This window comes from Lissotriton helveticus, chromosome 12 (assembly GCF_964261635.1).
Source record: "Lissotriton helveticus chromosome 12, aLisHel1.1, whole genome shotgun sequence".
Lineage (NCBI taxonomy): Eukaryota > Metazoa > Chordata > Amphibia > Caudata > Salamandridae > Lissotriton > Lissotriton helveticus.
Window position 1 is genome coordinate 853398383 of NC_136073.1, and position 15380 is coordinate 853413762.

The following is a 15380-nucleotide window of genomic DNA, read 5'->3' on the forward strand; positions in this document are numbered from 1 at the left end:
ACCTACATACCCCAACAAGACTTGGTTGTCCACCCCAAACTCTTGTGTGCAGTCAAGGTAGAATGACAACTGTCTTTTTGGGTCCAGACGGAGTTACTCCTCTTCTTTAGAGGGATGTGGAGGAGCGTAAAAGGTAGGCAGGGTGATAAATTGGCCTACATGAAATGGGGTGACCAGATTCAGCTGCCAAGTAGGAGGCGGAGGCCTCACTGGGGGATAAACTCTCCTTTGAGAAACTGTTTAATTATTCTTGAAGACCAGAGAGAAGGTCCTGAACGTCGGTATCTAGAAATTGCCGCTAAGTGAACCTTTATGGATGAATGCGCCAGTCCATTCTTGGCTAAGGACAAAAGATAAGGCAGAAGTTGATGAGGTTGAGAAGAGAAAGGATCAATGCCTTCTTTCCTGCACCAAATGCAAAATCTTCTCCATTTAAGACGGTAAGTCTTATTCGTGGAAGGGGCTCTAGCCTGGGAGAGAACCTGTTTTATTTCATTCAAGATGGGAAGGTTCATGAATTCTCACTGCTCAGGAGCCATGCAGTCAGGTGCAATGAAGCTGGATCCGGATGCCAAATCTGCCCCATGGACATCGTGAGAAGGTCCGGAATGGCCCGCAAGGGAAGAGGAGGGACGAGCGACAACAGATGGAGTTCTGTGAACCAGAACTGTCTCGGCCAAGCAGGAGCTATCAAGATCATCTTGCATGGTTCCACTTTGATCTTCCTGTTAAGCCTCGGGATCATTGGAATGGGGGGAAAGGCGTAAACAGATGCCCCTGACCAGGCTATCGAAAGCGCATTCCCCAATGATACTCGATGGTGAAGCCTGCTTGCAATAGACCGGCATTTCTTGTTGGTCGGAGTGGCAAATCGATCTATTGAAGGCTTGCCCCACTGTTGGAAAATCTCATCCAGAACCATTTGGTTGAGTTCCCACTCGTGACTGACTGAGGATAGCCTGCTTAGTCTGTCGGCATTTTCGTTTAGGATCCCCGGCAGATGTTCCGCTTGCCGCGAAATCTCATGAAGGATAGCCCATTCCTAGATTTCTTGAGCTTCCTGAGACAACGGGAGAGACCTGGTTCCTCCTTCTTTGTTTATGTAATGCATGGCCGTAGTGTTGTCCGTCCGGATGAGAACCTTTGAACCTCTCAGTCGAGGGAGAAATGCTTGAAGAGCCAGCTTGATAGCCCTGAGTTCTAGGAGACTGATGTGAAGAAGACGGTGCTGGGGTGACCAATGTCCGCTGACATGAAGATCTTGCAGTACTGCACCCCAGCCGTCCAATGACGCATCCGTCGTCACAACCTGAGGAGACGGATCGCTTACAAAGGATAGACCTTGGGATACGTTTTCCTGCTTCGTCCACCACAAGGCAGCTTTTTTCATTGCTGAGGTGATCGTCACTTTGTTGTCGAATGAACCGTGAATCTGCTTCCACTGATTGTCTAGCTGTTCCTGAAGAGGACGCTGTAGGAAGGTGGATACCTGACTATGGTTACCCCAGATTTTTTGCCTTGTGTGTAGCTGGTTTTCAACTTAGTTGGCCTGGGATCCTGCTAATCAGGGCCCCAGGCTATCTGCTCTCTCTATAAAATGGACTCCATGTACCTTAGGTACATACCTAATTGGATATTGGGCCACTCTTGTGAGTCCCTGTACAGTGTACTATAGGTACCCAGGGCATAGGTGCACCCAAGGCCTACCAGGGGCTGCAGCATATCTTTTGTCACCCCTGGCTGGCCATCCAAACTGACACAACTGGCTGATCACTCAGCTGGGGCAAGGTCGTGTAATCACCCCTTGCTTAGATATAGTATTCCTATGTCTAACCTTATATCTAGACACATATACACCTATAAGTCACTCCTATGGCAGGCCTTAACAATCCTGAAGGCAGAGTGCTTGGTTTTATGAGAGATGGTGCTCTAGCATGAGCTGAGCCTGTCTGCAGCTTTTGGAACCATGTCCTTATAGCTGTTCTAGGATAATGCCATACCATATACTCTTAAGTGCATTATGAACCTCACAGTTAAATGCTATCTTTGGTTTGGCTTTATCAAAACATGTTGTGTAAGGTGTCATACGCTTTGGAATACTACCCCCTCGCCAGTTCTGGCGACGGGGGTAGCATTTCACCCTTCTAGAGGGAAAATGTAAGTAAATGTAAGTATACTTGTAAAACGCACTGCCGCCCCATCTCAGGGCATCCTGGCACTGTATACCGCTGTGGAACCCTTCCTGGCTTTCCCTGTGAGATGCTCCCTACTGGGCACCCCCAAGGTGAAGCCAGGCATCCCAGCGCTATTGGGGCCGTTGTGGAGATCAAGCAAGCTATTGCCCAGAGTTGCAGAGTGGGACCCATGATTAGAGTAGGCACCGAGGGGAGAATTATCGAGTCCGCGGACATTGAGCCCAAGACCCTGCTGCATCGGGAATTGAACCCTGGTCCCGGGCCAGACCTCTGCATCAGGGACTGCCGCTTCTAACCAGTGAGCCACACTTCTCCATATGTTACTTCCATTAATCCCGGTTAAAGTTAACCAGAGCCTCAGCATCACGAAATGGATGCTGCTGCCACAGACACAAGTCTGACCTCCTGCTGCTGGGAGTCCTTCCAGCGAGGGAGGCTTGGACAATAGGTTTCCTGTCACAGGGCGGTGCTAGCACCACCCCAGACAGGCTATAGTGTATTGGGGCAGGGTGGGCTGAATTAAAGGAGACACTGCCGGGGGCACACAAGGTGTCCCATGCATAGTCCAGTTAAAACCGGTGCTGGGGCACTCCAGCCCCAGCTCTGGCTCGAAACTGGGGAAAGGGGTGTAACCACCCCCTTCCTGGGTCCCACCCATAGGAGGGACCTAGCAGGTAATCCAGCCCCTAGATTTGGTATGTAGGTAGGAGCTGTGTCCTTAGACTTTAGTTATATCCTGACTGAAACTCTGATACGAAACTCTGGACCTTCGACATCCTACTCGACGTAGAAGACTGAAGAATCTCCCTTGTGGTCAAGGAGTGACCATCCTGGGCAAGCAGGCACCATCAAGCGTTCAACGGTTTGCTTTGTCGTTGCTCCCGCCGGAGCTCGAACACAGATCCTGACAAGACCCAGACTTCCAGACATCCAACAGCCCGATCCACAGCCACAGCAAAGCTGAGACCCGTGGAGGCGACGAGAGACGTGGGACCGGCCATCTTGGAAAGCCAGCGAATTGGTTTCCGTGCAACTTCTGAGGCACCCTCGAAGTTGTGCATTGGGGATTGAGAAGCCCCAGCCCCGAGCACCAACTGCACCAAAGATCACCTCTCCACACTCACCAAGTGCTGCGTGGGGCCCTTTTGCATTTTCCTGCTCCACGCGTCTGTCCGGTCACTTGCCCGTTGGCTAGTGGCCTCTGTGACGACGAAACCCGAAATCTACACCGCTGGTCTGGTTGCACGACATCACCCGATTGCTTCCCGACATCGCCTGGTTCCTTCCTGGTCACTGGCTAGTGACCCAGACTCTGTCCCCTCTGCTTTCAGGTACTCTTCATCCTCCATCCACCCTTGGATCCCACCGGACTCTTCTCTCCTGGTCACCTGCAGCATCTTTTCTCCAAGGCTCCATAGAACTCCACTACTATCCTAGTGTCTAACTTTCAAGTAGCTTTCTCCTTGTCCATCCGGAAGTGACCTAAAAGAACTAGTTTCCAATTCTTTCGTTCCCATTCTAACTCTATGGTAACTCGCGTGTGTGTAAAGACACTGCACGCGCATCCCGTGGGCCTCCTGCTTCCTATCCTTTGGTAGTACAGCGTAGCCCTAGCAATTCTCCAGGCCCTAGGCCTATCCTTTGTTCATGACGTGGTTCTTATACCACTATTTTAGTATATGGTTCGAAGTGCCCCTAGGGCATTACTGTATTTTGTGCAACTTATTGTATGTTGATTAAGTATCTTGTTATGTGCTTGTGCCTCTGAACTCATAAAGAGTTCAGAGGATTAATTTAGTAATAAATACATAAATATTTTATATATATCCTGTGTCGTGTCCTTTCATTTGGTATTAAAGGGATTGCATACGGTAAAACAGCTGGCTTCACATGCCCTCTTGAGTTTAGTGTAAGACTGCTTTGTCCATGCTACCACTAGGATAGCTGGTCTATAAGGTTGACTTTACAACCATCACCATAAGGGTTGTTTGGACTGGTGCAAGGTGCTCACTAGAGTAGTGAACATCATATACCAGGCCAACTTCTCACAACCGGCTCTACAGCACCTTTTTAGGAGCATCTGTTGAACTTCGAGCCGCAGGAGACGCAGCTGTTTTGATGGGATGCCTGCCGGGGGCTTGGATGGTGGGATTTGTGTGAATTCCAAAATATGGCCCTTTCCAATGATGTTTAGCACCCAACGGACTGATGTTATCTTGGACCAGTTCTGAAGGTATTGAGATACCCTGCCTTCTACTGATGATCTTGTGGTGGTGGGCACAGTAGGAAGAGCCGGGATGCCGCTATTGTCTCTTGGACGTATCACATCCTTGGCGATTCTGCTTTCCTCAATTATTCGATCGAGAGAAATTCGAGGTCTGGCCTTGTCTTTGCTGATAAGGCTGGCGGTATTGCTGTGACCCTGATCCGTACGATGAGTACCGTTGCTGCTGGTATGAGCCTCTGTACGTGGTACTCTTACCCCTTGCACCTCTGAACAGAGCTTTTCGGTACTGAAGTGTACCCAGAGACTTAGCCGTCTCGGTATCCTTCTTGATATCTTGGAGAGTGTCATCGATATGCTTCCCAAACAACGCCTCGCCATCAAAAGGTAGATCCAGGATCTTATTCTGTATTTCAGGTCTAAACCAAGTCGCCCTGAGCCATCCCCGGCGACGTAGAACTGCTGCACCAGCTAGCGATCGAAAGGCTGTTGTGGCGATGTCCATGGCACAATGGATTATCTCCATTGACGTTGGTTCCCCTTCTTGTAAAATTTTATTCGCATCACCTTTTTTTTCTTTAGGCAGTTGATCCAAATGAGGCGTAATGTCACACCAAAGTTGGCGATCATACCTTTTTAATATCGCCAAGGCATTTGCAGCCCGCACCAAAAGACTAGCCATTGAAGAAAATCTCTTCCCAGTGTTGTCTAACCTCCTGCCTTCCTTATCAGGAGGAGTAGTCAAAGGAGCTGACGTATTGCGTGATTTCCTCTGTGCAGTCTGTGAAATCACCGAGTCTGGTTTTGGGTGTCCCATCAAAGACGCCGGACCATCCTCGGGGGCCGTATATTTCTTTTCCAGGCGCGGTAGGACAGGTACCACCGTAGCTGGGTTCTACATTGCTTTAAGGCCTTCCTACCAAACATGCTGTACAATAGGGATAGATTTAGTAACCTTCTTATATGGCTCATTAAAGTCATATAGAAAACACTCGGTGGCAACAGAAGGCATTGGTAGCTTGAATCTGCTAGACGCCCTTTCCATCAACTTATGGAACTCCCCAATATCCACAGAAGGGGAGTCCACCGGATCAGGACATGGTGAAGCCGGGTCCGGAATGACATACTCGTCCCATTCTAAGCCTTGATTCGGCCTACCATCAAAGTTTTGATCCTCATCTGAGGAATCATCGTGAATGTCCAGTGGTATTGAAGGTACTTGTGTAACCGGTGTTTGCGGCTGAGCATTCACCTGAGTCGGCAACTCTGGAGAGACCATCGCAAGGGTCGTAGGGACAGGCAGGGCTTGAGTAGTCGGAATAGAAGCAGGCTGTGAAGATCTGGATTTGTAATCCTGCAGCATGTTATGGAGATCCTGCAAGAGAGAAGATGGAACAGATACCATCTCTTGCCTCGTATACTCATGTGGCTGAGCAGAATGTTGATACGCACATTCCTGCAGGTACTCTCCTTCGGAATCAGTCTCTTGACATTTTACTAGAAGTTGGGATGGACTGTGTGCATATCCATATGAGTCCTGATCCTCATCATCTGAGTCGTCATCATCCTCCTCTAACAGTAGAGCTGGAGGCAAGGGGGTAACCCTCAGACGTAATGTCTGGTGTAATCCGTCACATAGAAATAGTGATCCTTTCCGTCGATGACAGCATCGCCGGCGATCCCATCGACAATGGAGTTGTTACTGGAAATGCTGCTGTCGTCGGCGTCGACGACAAGATAGGCGTCGTCGACACTCCTGCTGTCGTCGTCGTCAGTGTTGTCGTCGTCGAAGAACTCGTCGACGATACCGTCGTCGTCACCACCGTCGACGAAACCCTAGTCGTCGCTGCCGTCGACAAAACATTCGTCATCGCTGTCGTCGCAGACGTTCCCGTCAACATCCTCGTCGATGTTGCTGTCACCATCCTCGACGCCGACGATCCCGTCGACGCCGATCGTACCGTCGACGAGCCCGTCGACGGTACCACTTTAACTTTGGGCTTCAACGCCTTCGTCGACGGAGCCTTCAGCTGTGATGTCGACGACTTGGAACTCCTGTCTGACTTCTCAGAAGACTGAGAAGATGGTTTTTTGAAGGCTGGAGCAGTCTTCATCCCAGAAGACAGTGTAGATGGTCCCTCCCGCTCTTTTACACCGTGGTGAGGAGATTTGACCGGACCCTGGCTCTCAGACTCTCTGGGGGTCTTTTTTGAGGCCTTAGATTGACGCTCCACAGAAGGTGAAGGGGAAGCCCTACCCCTACCCCTTTTGACTGACCTTCTTGAAGATGAGGCTGAAGAAGACACTTCACTGTCACTGGAGACTGTGTCTTTTCTGGACTTCAGTTTCTGGAGCCAGGTGAGAAGCCTACCCTCACGGTCCCGGAGGGTCTTGGTAGAATAGGTGCGGCAGATATTGCAGTCCGAAGCCTTATGATCAGGATACAGGCAATATATAAAATCTTTATGCCTGTCCTCAACAAACAATCTTTTCTTGCCACAGGTGGAACATGGCTTGAAAAGGGCCTTCTTCTTCTCCTTATCAGACATCCTGGAAGGGACAGCCAACAATCCTGAAGAGAAATTCTGTAGAAAACACTTGAAAGAGTAGAGATTGAGCAGAGCTCAAAGGAGACTCCCTAAGCACAACGTGCGGTAGAAAATCTAAGGCTCTGAGGTTCCTTCAGGAGGGTTCTAAGGGGTGAGGCTCTTCTGATTGGCTGAGGATTAGTTTGGTCTCTTTTACAAAAAGAGGCGGATATGCTACAAAAGGGAATGAGGCCTAGGCCTTTCCTTTCTCTTTTGTACCTACTGCTATGTTATTTTTTGTTACAGAGACTCCCATTCCGACGACGGGGAATGATACAAAAGCTTGGGAATCTATGAAAGTTCCAATACTGGGGCAATTGTGGGTACCGCACCCTCATTCATGTAGAAGCTGGGGAGTGTGCACAGCTCGGTGGCTGGAAGGCAACTGGCACAGATGGAAGCCCCTTACGTAGCCACGAAAGGCGGATTGGGAGGGACATGGGACCATAGCAAGGCCCAAGGACTTGGCTGTAGTCCAACTGCCCTTGAAGCGCGCAAGCGCCGAATTCGCCTTTTCTACAAACAGACGGGTGCCATCGAAGGGCATGTCCATCAGGGAAGCTTGGACATCCACATCACCCGAAAAGCCAGTCGTCCTCAACCAAGGGTGGCATGTCAAGGCCACAGTAGATGAAATTGCAATGTTTAGGAGGGCCTTGTAGGCGTGAGTGAGCAGCTTGAAAGTTATTCTTCTTTCGATGGGGAGCTAGTGGAGGTTGCGGAGGTGTTATGTGGTGTGGTTGTATCGAGGAAAAGTCTGGCTGCGGTGTTCTTAGATGGACTGGAGTTTGCAGAGGAGTTTTTTGTTGATTCCGGCGTAGAGAGCGTTGACATAGTCCAGTCTGCTGGTAATGAGGGCGTGAGTGACCTTTTTCCTGGCGTCGGAGGGGATCCACTTGAATGTTTTACGTAGTATGCAGAGGGTGTTGAGACATGCGGAGGAGACGGCGTTGCTCTGGTGATTCATAGTGATCGATGAGTCCAGTATGATGCCGAGGTTTAGAGCATGATCTGTCGGGGTAGGTGGGTTTCCGAGGGCGGGGGCCACCAGGTGTCTTTCCATGCAGAGGGGGTTGAGCTGAGAATGAGGACTTCTGTTTTCTCTGAGTTGAGTTTCAGGCAGCTGTTCTCCATCCAGGTTGCGACTGCTTTCATCCCTTCTTGGAAGTTGTGCCTGGTGATGTTGGGTTCCTTGGTGAGGGAGAGGATGAGCTGGGTGCCATCGGCGTAGGAGACAATGTTGAGCCCGTGGTTTCTGATAATGGTTGCGAGGGGAACCATGTAGCCATTGAAGAGGGTGGGGCTGAGGGAGGATTCTTAAGGTACTCCGCATCTGATCTCGGTCGGTTCTGAGAGGAAGGGCGGGAGTCTTATTCTCTGTGTTCTGCCTCTGAGAAATTAGCATAACCAGTCTAGGGCCTTTCCTTGGATGCTGGCATTGTGGAGTCTGGTAGCTAGTGTGCGGTGGGAGACAATGTTGAAGGCTGCTGATAGGTCCAGGAGGATGAGGGCTGCCATTTGGCCTCGGTCGAAGAGGGTGCAGATGTCGTCTGTGGCAGCGAGGAGGCCGGTCTCAGTGCTGTGGTATCCGGATTGAGAGGTGTCTAGGATGTTGTTGGCTTTGATGAAGTGTGCTAGCTGGGTGTTGACGGCCTTTTCGATGACCTTGGCTGCGAAAGGAAGCAGTGAGATGGGCCTGCAATTCTTGAAGTCCATCTGGTCTGCGGAGGGTTTCTTTAGGAGGAGATGACTTTGGTGCGCTACCAGTTGTCTGGGAGTGTTGAGGTTTCGAGGGAGCAGTTGATAGCTCGATGTAGATTGAGTGCAATGGCTGTTGTAGCCCTCTGGCAGATGTGCGGTGGGCACGGGTCTGAAGGTGCAGCGGAGTGGATGCTCTTCATGGTGTCTAGGGTGTCTTCTGTCATGAGTTGGGTCCAGACCTCTTCGACTTCTTCTTGAGCATTGACATACCAGAGTGTCCTGAGGAATTAGCATAGGACGACGTCCTCAGGCTCCGATAGCACTCCCGGGACCTTGATTTACACAGAGTCAAATGCTGGGCTGCAATGAGCTTTAGGCACCACTTCCTCAAAGCCTTCGGGTTCATGGCGTGGCAATCGGAGCACAACTTCGGGTAGTGCTCCAAACACCACAGACAAACAAGGTGTGAATCTGTCACTGACATCTAACCATATTTTTACTATACATTTTGTAATCTGATGGTGGCGTGACCAGGGGGCTAAGATGGGGGACGCGTTCTGAGTAAGCTCTGTGTCTCAGTAAGCTCTGTGTCTATTTGCCATCCTGTGTCGATGTGGCCTGGTAAATTGTTTTCTAGATCTGATCAGACATTTATATACCCTTCCTATGGCAAGAGTACGGACGGGTCCATATCTGTTGGGACCGGAGACCATCGGTCACTGTACTAGACAGGGATGCCCTCTATCCCCACTACTGTTCTCCCTAGCCATAGAACCACTAGCCGCAGCTCTAAGCAGGGGGGAACAGAATGGGGGAATCCCACTAGGAGGCGGGATGCACTTGGTCTCACTCTATGTGGACGACCTCCTTCTCTATGTGAGAGACATCAGGGTGCCCCGAGATGATATCATGAAAGCACTCACTGATTTTGCAACCCTGTTTGGTCTGCACATTTACTGGACAACATCATGCCTGTACCCATTCAACTCGACTGCCCCTGATCCAGAACTGACTATTAACGGAGAGAGCGTGCGGTGGCAACCTGCTGTCTTCCGCTATTTGGGGATCAGGATATACCATCAGCCCGACGACTTGATGGGTGACAATATCACAAGTGCTATGACCGTCACACATGACCTTCTGGGGGAGCCTGGCACTAACAGTTATGGGTCGCTTAGCTGTGCTTAAGATAGTGGTGGTGCCCCGGCTCTTGTACTTCTTCATAAATCTGCCACTTCACACCCGTCCCCCCTTTTTCAGTTCCTTCGAGCGCACAATGGGAGATTTCATTTGGAACGACACGTGCTGCCGAGTAGCACTGTCTAAGTTATATCTACCAGTGGACTGGGGGACTTGCAGTGCCCAACATGGAACACTACTATCTAGCAACACAACTGCAATGGGTATCCAAATGGGCTAGCAGGCAACACATGGGAGGCACAGCCACACACCAGCAGGCCTGGACATGCTCATCCATCCTGCGACTCTTCCATCCGGGAGAAGGGGCACGGCACCTGAGCAGTTGATGCTTTCACTGGCCTACAGATGATTCATGCGCGCCTTATCCTTTACTAATGACCACACCCCATATGCACCTGCTGTGCCCTTACTGGGCACACAATAGAGGGCAAGGCAGCATCACCAGGACAGATCTCTCTATCTGAAATGAAGCTGGGCTGCAAACAATGGAGGGCCTCTACCACAACTGTCAATTGACACCCTTCGACACACTGGTGACGGAAGATGGACTGCAACGCGGACAGTTCCTATCACATGCTTCCCTACTCGCGCCGTTACGGGCGTTGTGGAGGGATGTGTCACAGGAACATGCGACACACCACAATAGTCAATACATTCACATTATGGGCACAGGGAGACACCTCGTTAGATGGTTTGCTGAATCCCTATGAACACACGCAACGCAACAACTGATCTCCTTTTGAAACCGCTGGGACACTGATCTTCACCGCCTGAGCACTGATAAAGAATGGGCGGGCATCCTTGAGGTACCTGTACTCATACCTAGAAATGCCAGATTTCACCTCATACAATTTTACATAATTCATAGAGCATACCTCATACCAGAAAAAATAAATAGATACTGTAGGAAAGTAGGATCCGCTTTTATGGTTACCCCTACTTTTTGCTTGATGTAATACTGTTTCTGACTAGTCTGAATGGGATCCTGCTAATCAGGATCCCAGTCTCTGTGCTTTTTCCCCTAAATTGGTTTGGTAAGTACTTGGGTACATCCCAGATTGGCCACTGGTGTACCCTTATCAGTCCTTAGTATATGGTACTGAGGTACCAGGGCATAAGTACACCAGGGGTCCCCCATGGGCTGTAGCATGTCCAGTTCAAACCAGCTCAGGGAGCCGTACACCGGAAACTTTCAAGTTCTCCAGCAGCTGCATCTTCCTGAAGTCCTCCATTGGGTTTGACTGCGGTTTCCGATGCAAATTCGCACCTATGCACTTGGATTCCCTGGTGAAGGTATCCTGATTCCTAGTTTATCCATGGGTGGGGTGGCTCTCCAACCTTCTGTCTTCCACTGGGTTTCTTCAGGGTCCACTGGGAAGGGTCCTTCTTTAAAATTGCAACCGCGACTTACCTATTGATTTGTATTGATCCCGCGGACGTGTTTCCACTCTGCACATGGTCTCCGTGGGGCACCTGGTTACTTCAAAACAAACACAGACCTGGCTAATAGAGAGCCAAAATATTTCTCTTGGGGCCTGCTTTCTTACGTGGGGATATTTATCTCCACTCGTTATCTGGCACTTTATCCAGTTTACTGCAGTCCCAGAGCTCTCAAATCAAAACTTTAAAAAAAAAGGAAAAGAACTGCTATCAGACCGACCGCAACACCGTACAGGCTACCAGCAAGTTCTTGCCAGCTCACTGCCAACGATGCACACTGGTGAATGCAGACCTAATCCACATGCTATGGAGCTGTACTGCCTACAGACTTGCATTTACCACTCATTTGGCAAACTGCACCGAACGCACAGTGGAAAACACCTGGGACGTATGCCTACTGGGCCTCTATCGCAGGTTTATAAAACACAGGGTGATGTCCTGGTTTATAGATCTAGGGCTAATCACAGCTAAACGCCTGATCACCAGACGATGGCTATGTCCCGGACACAGGCAGCATGGTACCACTCGCTCACAAACTGGGCACAAGCAGAGAGAGTGGGTTTGCGATATTGAGTGCATGGGATGCTATATTCCTGGACCTTCGAAATGAGTGGCGAGGGCCCCAGACTCTGCACTCGGATTCTGAGAGGGCGCTGGAGGCAGCGGGTGAAAATACGCAGTAGACACACTAGACACAGAGACTAACTCACAAATCTGCACTCCAAATCCTAGTTCCCTTCACACAGAATCAGGTGGACTACACAATGGGTGGAGTAACTGCTGGCAATGTCAGGACAGTGGGTGAATGGCAGAGAACGGAAATACCAGGGTCATTTGTTGGGCACGTTCATACAGTTAATACCCCTTTATCCCTCCCCTCCCAGTGCTACCCCTCTCCCCTCCTTCCCCACCTACCCAATTCCATCCATCCCACATATGCCGCACGCAAAGATTGCCACAAGAGGCAACCATAATTAGGCATTGTTCACGCATAGATTCTAAGCAACACATGAGATGCAACCAACCCAACAGTTTAGAGTATGCTATAACTTCAGATACATATCTACTGTTGATCGTAATGATCCCGCAATAGCTATGTACTCCACAATACCTATGAAATGTGTACGTGCATACAAAATGTCCTATGTTGAATAAAGGAAATTTAAACAATAAAAAATCAATTCTGTAATCTGATTGATATATGACTAATGATAAAGAATCTGAATTTAGTAAACTTTTACTTGGAATTTAAAACCCTTTAAAACTACGTACAACTCTCATTATTAACTGAACTTAGAAATAGTATTGTAATTGTGATTTATGTGATTATAGCTCCTTCCATCTCACAGCAAAGGTCTGTCGCCAGGGAAGACGGAGTGGTAATAGAAAAATCCCTTTCAAATGCCTAAGTTCACTAGACACAGATATTATCGACACCTTATCTAACACAACCAAATCCCAAATATTGTTTCCTCTGCTGTGGCTTGTACTGCACAACTTGCACATCGTGTAGACACAGTAAATGCCAACACTGGCCTTGGCAAATAACCATCATCGTTGCTGTGCAGAAAATGTTCATTAAGAAATACAAATTGATGGTACGTGAGTCCTTCAAAGCCACAGTAAAGGGCTTCCCCCAAGAAATGAGTTTACAAAGGTCTTCATTGAAAACGAGACCTAGTAGTTGCGACCATCTTGCAAATAACTGTTGATGCTCACCCAGGAGCACAGACATCTCCACAGGAAACTACAATGTGAAGGGAAGCATAAAAGACTTAAGTAACTACATTAAAAGGTCCTTACTAAAAGAAGATTCATCAGGAATTCCTCATTGTCTAAAGTTGCACCAATCTTCGTTGTTAAACAAAACGATGATGCTTTTAAATAAAGTATTGATTAAAAAAGAATCTGTGTAATCACCATTAAGGAAAAGTAAACTGCCACAAACATCACTACTGTTCCCTATTTCCACTATTGCTCACCAAGTTAAGGAAACCAACACCAACTCAAAGATGGCTGCCCTGGACACCCTCTTTAAAAACGCGTCAGTTAAACAACTGATTCAGTCACTACAACTAGTCATACCCTCAGGAGTGTGAAACACTTTGGCTTCTTTTAAAACCTCATTAAATAAGAATTGTGGAAATAGTATCGACAGTTTGATTATTGTGTACTTTGGCATTTTTTTATATACTAATTTAATCTGGATGGATGTTGGCCCATGTGAATGAGATATCGACCTGATCCTGCTAATGGCATTTCTATGCAAAGATGAAAAACACAGTATGTTATCTCCTCATTGCACTTCTCTTCATGATTCTTGCTTAAAAGAACCAAAGATGCAGTTGCCAGTGGGCCTCCCTAAGGGTACTTTAAAAGATGTTCTATGATTCTTGGGGATCTCCTATTCTATTTGGGGGATCATCCTGTCTTCTAACAGAGCCTCCTCTGCATTTCACCAGAAAGCGTCCTTATATATCAGGACAGAAATTATGCTGGGAGAGTCTACCAGGATGAAGAAAGCATTTACCTGTCCTGGAGACTTGACACCACCGCAATGCTTTCGATGTTGTTCTCAAGAAAATTCAGTTCTCCTACCCACATCGCAACCACCATCGCCTAAGTCTCCACATATCTGATACAAGCCAACAAAATTAAGTAAACTTTACATAAGTGCTGCACGCTATTTGAGCTACCTTTTGAAATGTGTGATCAGCTGGGAAGTGTGCCGCACCCACCAAAACAGGAACAAAGCAACAAGGAGTATTTATGAATATTGAATTATTTTAATGCAAAGCTGGCTATTTGTTGCTTTTTGTCTCTCTTCCATTATATCACATCTTACACTCCTTGTCCTCAGAAGAGCTGAAGAGATGTATTATGTTCCCTGAGCAAGGCTAGATAACAGGGGCTTCATCAGTACTTATGTTCACTAGACCCTCACCAACAGGATCTTTATCAGTTTTGTCCTAAGTGGTATTTAACTTAGACTATTAACTGGCTTGGAGTAGCCCCAGATATACTAATTAATCTCCTCATAATAAGCTACTGGTCATGTCACATGGTGTCATGTTACATCAGCCACTGATTACTTGTGTGCCCAAAAGACCTCAGACATGTTTCAACAGCATGACATTTGTGCTAAAAATCTAATAGCCCACAAGAGAACCAATGAGTTAGGCCAATACATCACTATCATCTTCTCATTTTTTGTTTTTGTTTGCCTAGTTGTCTTACTTTCCAGATTCATTCATAATGAATCCTTCATCATGATAGCGCACACTATCCCATTGAAAAAAAAACAAGTGATAACTTGCTTTTTATTTACCCCTTACTACCACAGGTTTGCCTTTAGATAGAGCTGTAACTAACAAGTGTCACTATAACCCAGTTGAATGATTCCCAGTCTATTGTGCTCAGAATAATTGATGGTGTTGGTTCTGTCATGGTCCACACTCAGGATCTGCAGATCACGCAGAGGTCAGCGATAAACACGTAATTGACTAAAACATCTTGTAATTGTTTCATTGCAATTTAATCTACTATTATCTAGACCTGGAGGGGGCTACAGATATGGTGTGTCTTCCACTGCACTGCTGTAATTTTGGGAGTCGCATAGTGTATAATGAACAAGTAATCATCCATACACGGTATGAGTATCGGTAGACTTACTTCTATCAGTGCTAGTGAGAGATTGGTGCCTGGGAGTATGGCGCGATGGCAAGTCACTTTCCTTTGCGTTACTGATCCTTCGCATTTCATAACCTGGAAGGAATGACACACATAGCATAGTGAATGGCTGGGAAATAAACTGCTTATATGTAAGCATACATCCACATACTCCATATTAGACAACTGTAAAATACCCTCCTTTCATTACTACCTCAATGTATAAAGAAGGTATCCTGTGCCTCTAAAAATACCATACTTTTTTTGACCTGTCATTCTGGGTGCTTAATGACATTTCTGTATGATGCTCTGCACTTATTGGTCTATGGATACACACTCTACAGGGCTGTAAATACCACACTA

At 47.8% G+C, this 15380-nt stretch overlaps 1 protein-coding gene across 2 annotated transcripts in view; it reads right to left on the reverse strand.

Moving 5' to 3' along the window:
* Positions 1 to 15380, reverse strand: part of STAP2 (signal transducing adaptor family member 2) — a 338860-nt gene that overhangs the window by 56636 nt on the left and 266844 nt on the right. For both annotated transcript variants that reach the window (XM_078670196.1, XM_078670195.1), the window contains exon 13: positions 15021 to 15113. In XM_078670196.1, coding sequence (XP_078526322.1) covers positions 15021 to 15113 — 93 coding nt within the window. The remainder of the gene's footprint in view (positions 1 to 15020; positions 15114 to 15380) is intronic.